This window comes from Blastomyces gilchristii (genome assembly GCF_000003855.2).
Source record: "Blastomyces gilchristii SLH14081 genomic scaffold supercont1.2, whole genome shotgun sequence".
Lineage (NCBI taxonomy): Eukaryota > Fungi > Ascomycota > Eurotiomycetes > Onygenales > Ajellomycetaceae > Blastomyces > Blastomyces gilchristii.
This window is the reverse complement of record NW_003101681.1, coordinates 1,387,130-1,394,479: the sequence shown is the minus strand read 5'-3', so window position 1 is coordinate 1,394,479 and position 7,350 is coordinate 1,387,130. Positions and strand designations below refer to the sequence as shown.

At 29.6% G+C, this 7,350-nt stretch overlaps 1 protein-coding gene across 1 annotated transcript; it reads right to left on the bottom strand.

Moving 5' to 3' along the window:
• Window positions 1–3,782: 3,782 nt before the first annotated feature.
• BDBG_01036 (uncharacterized protein) lies at window positions 3,783–4,656 on the bottom strand (the record flags this gene model as incomplete). The annotated part of the gene is made up of 2 exons (XM_031720162.1): window positions 4,199–4,656; window positions 3,783–3,826 (listed from the first exon to the last, which is right to left on the bottom strand). Exons 1-2 carry the CDS (start codon window positions 4,620–4,622, stop codon window positions 3,783–3,785), a joined length of 468 nt encoding a protein of 155 aa, XP_031576207.1. The 5' UTR covers window positions 4,623–4,656.
• Between the last annotated feature and the right edge of the window lie 2,694 nt (window positions 4,657–7,350).

The following is a 7,350-nucleotide window of genomic DNA, read 5'->3' as shown; positions in this document are numbered from 1 at the left end:
TTAGACAGTGATAGAGAAATCTGAAGAGTTTCATTAAAAGAATCTTAAGAAAAAGATAGAGTTAATATACTGTGTAGCAGATGACTGAGACTTGAGAATAGATAAAGAAGTTATCACTCTTACTACAAGATTAACAGCAGTATCTGTTATTAAAGACAGATAAATACAACATCTCTTTACAGATTATAAAAATGTCTTTTTAGAAAGAAAAGTAGTGAAGTTTTCTAATATTAAGATATAATATAGAATCTGTCTTGAAGATGATATAATAGTACTGTACAGATCTCTTTATAACTTATCAGTAAAGAAATTAAATGTTCTGTATAAATATCTTGAGAAAGTGTAATCAAAGAACTGAATACACTCATTAAAGAGTTCAACAGAGACATTTATACTATTTGTGTTTAAGAAGAACAGTAGACTATATCTATGTATAGACTACAGAGATTTTAATAAGATGATAATTAAGAATCACTATTTATTATTATTAATTAATAAAATAATTGATTAATTATCTGAAGCAAAGATGTTCTTAAAGATTGATATACAGAATATCTATTATAGAATCAGAGTTAATAAAAATGACATTTGAAAAACAGCTTTTCATATTAAGTAAAGTAATTTTGAATATCTTGTTTTATCTTTTAATCTCTGTAACACTTCAGCTATCTTTCAGATCTATATAAATAAGACACTGCAGAGCCTTGTCAATATCTTCTATATAGTATACTTGAATAATATTCTAATCTTCTCAAAAACAGAAGAAGAACATGATACTCATATTCAAGAAGTGTTAAGTCACTTGAAACAGTATTAACTTTATACAAACACTGAGAAATGTTCATTCTACATGCAGAAGATTGATTTCTTAGATTATATTATTAAGATTAATGACATTTCAATAAACAGAAGCTGAGTCTTTATCATTGAAAACTGACTGATACTGTGAATATACTATAAGATGCAGATGTTTCTAAAATTTATAAATTTCTATAGATGATTCATCTATACATATTCACAGATTACTGTCTCTCTTACAGATCTATTAAGGAGAAGTGTTAAAGACAGAAAAACAGAACTATTTACTCTCACTCAAGATATTATACAGATATTTACAGAATTAAAACAAGCTTTTACAGATGTCACAATGCTGAATCACTTTAATCCCAATCTATTCAGTCAGTGTAAGACTGATATATTCAGGAATAAAGTCTGTGAAATCTTTTCACAGTTGATATCAGAGATCTTTCAACATTGAAAGAATCAGAGAATAATAATCTCTGAGAATACAGATAATGAAATGTCTGTAAGAGAAGATTTTTTCATGAAGTCTATAAAATACTGTGAATAAAGATCAGTGATCTTCTTCTTCAAGAAGTTATCACTTACACAGGGAAGATTCAATCTTATAATCAAGAGATATTAGTAATTGTTGAATTCTTTAAGATCTGATAATATTATCTTCAGAGTAGTAAGTATTTAGTACAAGTTCTCACTGATTATACAAATCTACATTACTTCTTAATAACAAAGAGCTTGATAGAATATTAAGTCAGATGAGCAGAGCTGCTTTCAGAGTATAATTTCTATATCTGATATTATTTAGATCAGCTTAACTCTGCTGATATACTATCTAAACAGTCTGATTATAATATTATTAATAAGAAGAAGAATTCTATAAAAGAATCTCTGTCATCACTGTAGAAGAAGCTGACTGCAGAGAGTTAAGATTCTCTGAAGCTTGAAAATGACACTGATAAGACAGCTGTATGACTCAGTATAGAAGATGAAAGAAAATCTGAGTCTCTGTAGAGAACTGACACTGAAGATTATAAGCTTCTTATATTATATCTTACTATCATTGAATTAATAAAGAATGAAACAGTCTACAATCTTTTAATCTGACTACTTTTAGAATTTATTGATAAGTTACAGTAGAGAGATATCTCTATTACAGCTTGAATTCAGAAGTTGAAGAAGAAAGAGTCTGATTTATACTTGAAAGAGACAGACTCTGAGCAGAGCAGTACTGCTAAGAAATTAAGTCACTGATAACTAGAAGAATGTGAACTTCTACTGCTAAATAATTCAGTCTTTATCTCTTATAGCAGAGCAGTGTATTAGAAGTTATTAAGAATTCATTATAATAATTCTCATACTGAACACTTCAGATTAGAGAAGACTGAAGAGCTTTTAAAATATAAATATATTTAAGACAAGCTTCAGATAGATATTAAAGAGTATATTAAGACTTATAATATCTGTTAAAGAATAAAGATTCTATAGTATAAGTAATACAGTGAGTTGATATTACTGCCTGTTTCAAAGAACTTATAATAGAATCTATTAATAAATTTCATAGTTGATCTGCTGAAGGCAACAAGAGTCAAAGAATATAACTTAATTTTAGTCATTATTAACTACTTTATAAAGATGACTAAATATATCTCTATTTATAAAAAATTAAAGCCTCTGAATTAACTGATCTGTTTTTAGATATCATTATTTATAATCACAGTGCTCTGAAATTGTTAATAATAGATTAAGAATTTCTCTTCATCAGTAAATACTGATCAGCTTTTTACTATCATATTATAATAAGACATCTTCTCAGCACTGTATTTCATCTGCAGATAGATAATCAGACTGAATATCAGAATCAGACATTAGAACAGCATCTTTAAGTATTCTATTTATATTATTAAAATAATTGACTCAAACATCTTCTAATCACTGAATTCATATATAATAATACAAAGAATGTAATTTTAAAAGTATCTTCTTTCTATGTCTATTATGAATATAATTCTTTATTACTCAGTAACATTGTAAATAACATTTCAAAGAGAGAAATAGATAGTCAGAATGTTAAATAGATACAGAGAATAGAGTACTTCTCAGTATTAGAAGTAAAAGCAAGATTGAAACTTTTAAATAAAATTTATAAGAAGACACTGAAAAGCATTTATTTTATTCAGAAGTAGTAGATAGAATACTATAATTGAAAACATCTTTTAATAAAGTTCTTAATAGAGAATTAAGTGCTTCTTTCAGCAAAGAATATCAAGATAATAAGATTATATAAGAAGCTCAGTAAGTAGTGACTAGAATCTTTCTTAGTAATAAGAGTGATAAATAAGCAGATATATAAGTTAAAATTAATCTCAGAATTGAAAATAATTCATTCTATTTTTCATATTTTCTATTTGAAGCTTTATAAGTAATACTCTGAGACAGAGTCATCTCAGTTAAATAATATCAAGATTGAGAATGATACTGAATATCTTATGAAGAAAATATTGAATAAGTGAATGTATTACAGTAAGCTTCAATACCTTATTAAATAAGAAGATTATTTATTATCAGAGAATTTATAAGAATCACTTAAGTATTTGAAAAATACTGAGAAAGAGATTGTAAGCTATGAGATAATTAGTAGAGATCACTCTGTTACATATCAGAGATATTAAGTAAGAAATACTGTTTAAGACTTCTTATTTTTCTTAAAGAATTTTTTAAAGATAATCTTACAGTGATGAGCTGATGTCTTATGAACTCTGTAGTACTCTTCTTCTATTTTCTCTTAAAGAGTTTTTTAGAAGTTTAATGAGACTACATAAGTGTAAAATTTCTGAAGTGATTAAGAGAAAGAAATATTTAAAATTAATAAGATTAATATTATCAATCTGCAGATTACTGCTATTCTAATAGAGTTACAGCTCATAGAAAAAGTAAAAAGAGAGATCAGAGTGTACTTATTAATAATCTCACTCTTATTAGACTCATTCTTTATCATTGAAGTCTTCAGTATCAGTATCTTTATCTGCTGAGAAGTTAGCACTGCAGTGCTGCAGAAGAGCATGAGAGATATATAAAGTGTTAACTTATTAATTTATAAAGTATCTCAGTCATCTGCTTCAATTGAAGTGAGATTCTCTTTAATCAGTAATTAGTCTTTATAATGCTTTTAACAGCAGTATTAGTTAATTTCTTCTTTTTAGAGCTGGTCATTCTGAGGTGTTTTTTCATCTCAGAGATTCACACTTTTATCTTCTTTTACAGATAAGCAAGAGAGATCTCTTCAGTCTTGACAGAATTTATTAACACTTAAAGCTCTGAGACTCTTACTCTGTACTACTTAAGTATCTGAGCTTCTTATCAGAACTGATATAATATCTTCTTGTGAAGTAATACTTACGAAAAACTCCAGTCTCAATCAGCATCACCACGAACTCGCTCGATTTTTCGAATAAGAACCCGCCGATAGATCCATCGAAAAGCCCTCGATCATACGAGCATTCTGACCCCATCGCCGACCGCATACCCTGTGTGGTGGTGGAGTTATCCAGCCAAACGTGAACCGGACGTTGTTCGAAACTCCTGTGTGGGATTATCCCCTGTTCTCCCCTACCACACCACAACCCCGGGCCAAAGTGCCATACAAATTGTAAGGTGAAGAGACCTAGCCATATGCACCAATCTTCTCGATTTTGGAAGATCCCCGATCTGTAGTTGTGGAGATATCTGAGGAGCGACCTCCGCGAAAACCCTGTCCATCTTTGATGTTCCAAAACACCAACACCAAGTCTCACCCTCGTACCGCCCTTCCTAATCTGGCCCATCCCCGGCAGAAAAATACAAAAAGATACCTCGGCCACTTCTGAAGTGCAACCTCCGCGGTCTGTCTTCAGTGTATCTAGACATCAACGCCAAGTCTCACCCTCGTACCACCCCTCTCAATCTGGCCCATCCCCGACAGAAAAGTACAAAAAGATACCTCAGCAACTGTACTCAATACATAATCGGCAGACATGACAACTATAAAATCAGTATACCTCAAGGTCTGACTGAGCCTTTGATCCCTGCACAGTGAGATATATTAAATCTAGTTTTAATACCTCAATATTCAATAGATTCTGCAAGAGATTGAGAACAGCAACACTAGATTTCTATTGAATTTAAGAATTAACTCTATATTGATATAATCATTGACAAAGTCTTCTATTTTGAGATATAAATAACCAGTTCCTCTACATCTTGCTGACAATATTTACATTATTATATAGAAACAGACTTATATTCTCTATAATATCAAGACTCTGAAGAGGGAAAGTCTTGATAGAAGATATACAGTAGTGCATATTTTAACAGTTTCTATCTCATTCTTCTGCAGCAGTTAATGCAAAAAAAAGATTTTAGAAATAATTTTTTACTTCTCTTGAAAAAGTAAGGTGTTTTTCTCTGAGTTTTACACAATATTCTTACAAAGAATTAAAAACAGAGTTGTTTTCTGTCATAATTTCATATTCTTTTAAGTAAGAATTACTTTTTCAGTGACTGAAGAGCTTTCATTAATACTTAATTCTTTTTTACACTCTTTATTAACTGATTTGAGTTGTATACTTGTTGTGTGAGAAGAATTGAATAATTTAGAATAAAATTGAATAGTTTTAATCAATTTCTCTGCAAAAAATTGATTTATTTTTTGTCAGTTTTTCTCTCAAAAACTGTCATATTATCTGATTTACTATCAATTGATATCATACTTTTTCTCACTGTATCTTAAGAAAGAGATTGTAAAGATTTTATTAATTTATCTTAAAAATCAATTTTAGTTTATTAGATTCTCTTCAAAAATCTAACCTAGTTACTGAACTAGTGTGAAAAAAATCAGGTGTTTTATATACAAAAGTCTGTTATTCTTCTTTTGAAATAGTCTGATTAACTTTTCAATTGAAAACAGACTTAGAAACCTCTTAATTAAAACAGTCTGATCAACTTTTCAATTTAAAAGAGTTTAATAAATATCTCAATTGAATTAGTCTGATCAACTTTTCATTGAGTAAGAATAATGAGTTCAAAAGTACACTCAGTTCATGTGAAAAAAGATGCTTTCTCAAATACTATTCCTGAGATTGAAATTCTGAAGAGAAGAAAGAAAGAAGAAATAGAGAAATAATAAGTTCTTGAAATACAGGAACTTGAAAAAGCAAGTAAAATTCTTGAAAAGCAGTGTCTGAGTGAGATGAATGAAGAAGTTCTGTTAATTCTTCATGCTCAGGCTAGACAACTACAGGAAGTGATCAAGTTCAAACTTGGAATTTCAAACACAGTTCAAAAAACTTTGAAAATTTCTAATACAATCACTGACTCTTCAGTTTGCTCTTCTTTCTTTTCTACTTCTTCTTCTTCTTCTTCTTTAAATCAGAAGAAAACATATGCTTAAGCAGCTGAATCTGCTGTCTCTAAATCTGCTGTCTCTAAATCTGCTATCTCAAAACCTGCTCAAAATTCTGAGAAAACTGAGAAGAATACTGCTCATACTTCTAGTGATAGAAGAGTGAAGAAAAAAATGTAAAAAGAGAAAAATCTTCAAATCTTCAGAAATAGAAGACTTATTCTCAAAGTCTCAAATCAGGATATATTGCAGAGAAATAAGCTAAACTCAAATCTCATTTTCAGAATTAGAAATGAAATCAATCAGCAGTTCTTTTCTCAGTTAATGACTGATATTGAAGTTCAAAAATCAGTTATAGCTTCAATTGAGTCATTCTTCTTTAAAAACTCCATCATTCTGATCACAATGCCTGAATTCAGTGCAAAATTCCTTATTCAGAATGAGAATCTCTGAAAATTAGCAGTAGAGTCTTTGTTAAACATAATAATTCTATCTGAGAGAGATGAAAAGTGAGACAAATTCATTCTTCATGATATTTCAGTTGAAATTTTTGACTGTGAAGAAGAAATGCTACTTCTTAAAAATGAATTAGAAGAATATAACTCTATTCAACTGAGAAAAGAGCCTGTATAACTAAATTCAATTGAGTTCAGACAAAGCAGAAGAAATGCCTCTGTTCTAGTATATATAAAGACAATTGAACAGTCAAAGATCTCTGAAGTAAGAGTAGCAGATTTGAAAATGAGAGTTCATGAATACAAAGACTCAAGAATGAATCTCAAAGCTCAAACACAGTGTTCAAACTGTCAAAGATATGAATACTTTGCAATCTTCTGTTTCAGAGACTCAAAATGTGCATTCTGTGTCAGAGATCACAAAACTAGTGAGCATAAATGTGAAACATGCTTAAAAAGAGATGAAATATATCAACACACTCTGCTTAAATGCTCTAATTGTAAAGAAAAACATGTATCTAGCTCAAAAGAATATATGTTTGCTTCAAGAACTCAAAAGAACTGGAGAAAAGATGAAGCTCAGAGTAAATCTAGAACTGAAGAGAATAGTCAAGCCAGTAAACTCACAACTGCAAGCTCAAAAAGAAGAAACTCTCAACTATCTAAGTCTTCAAACTTCAATTCTCCAGCTAAATGTAAATAGAATTTGAATTCTTA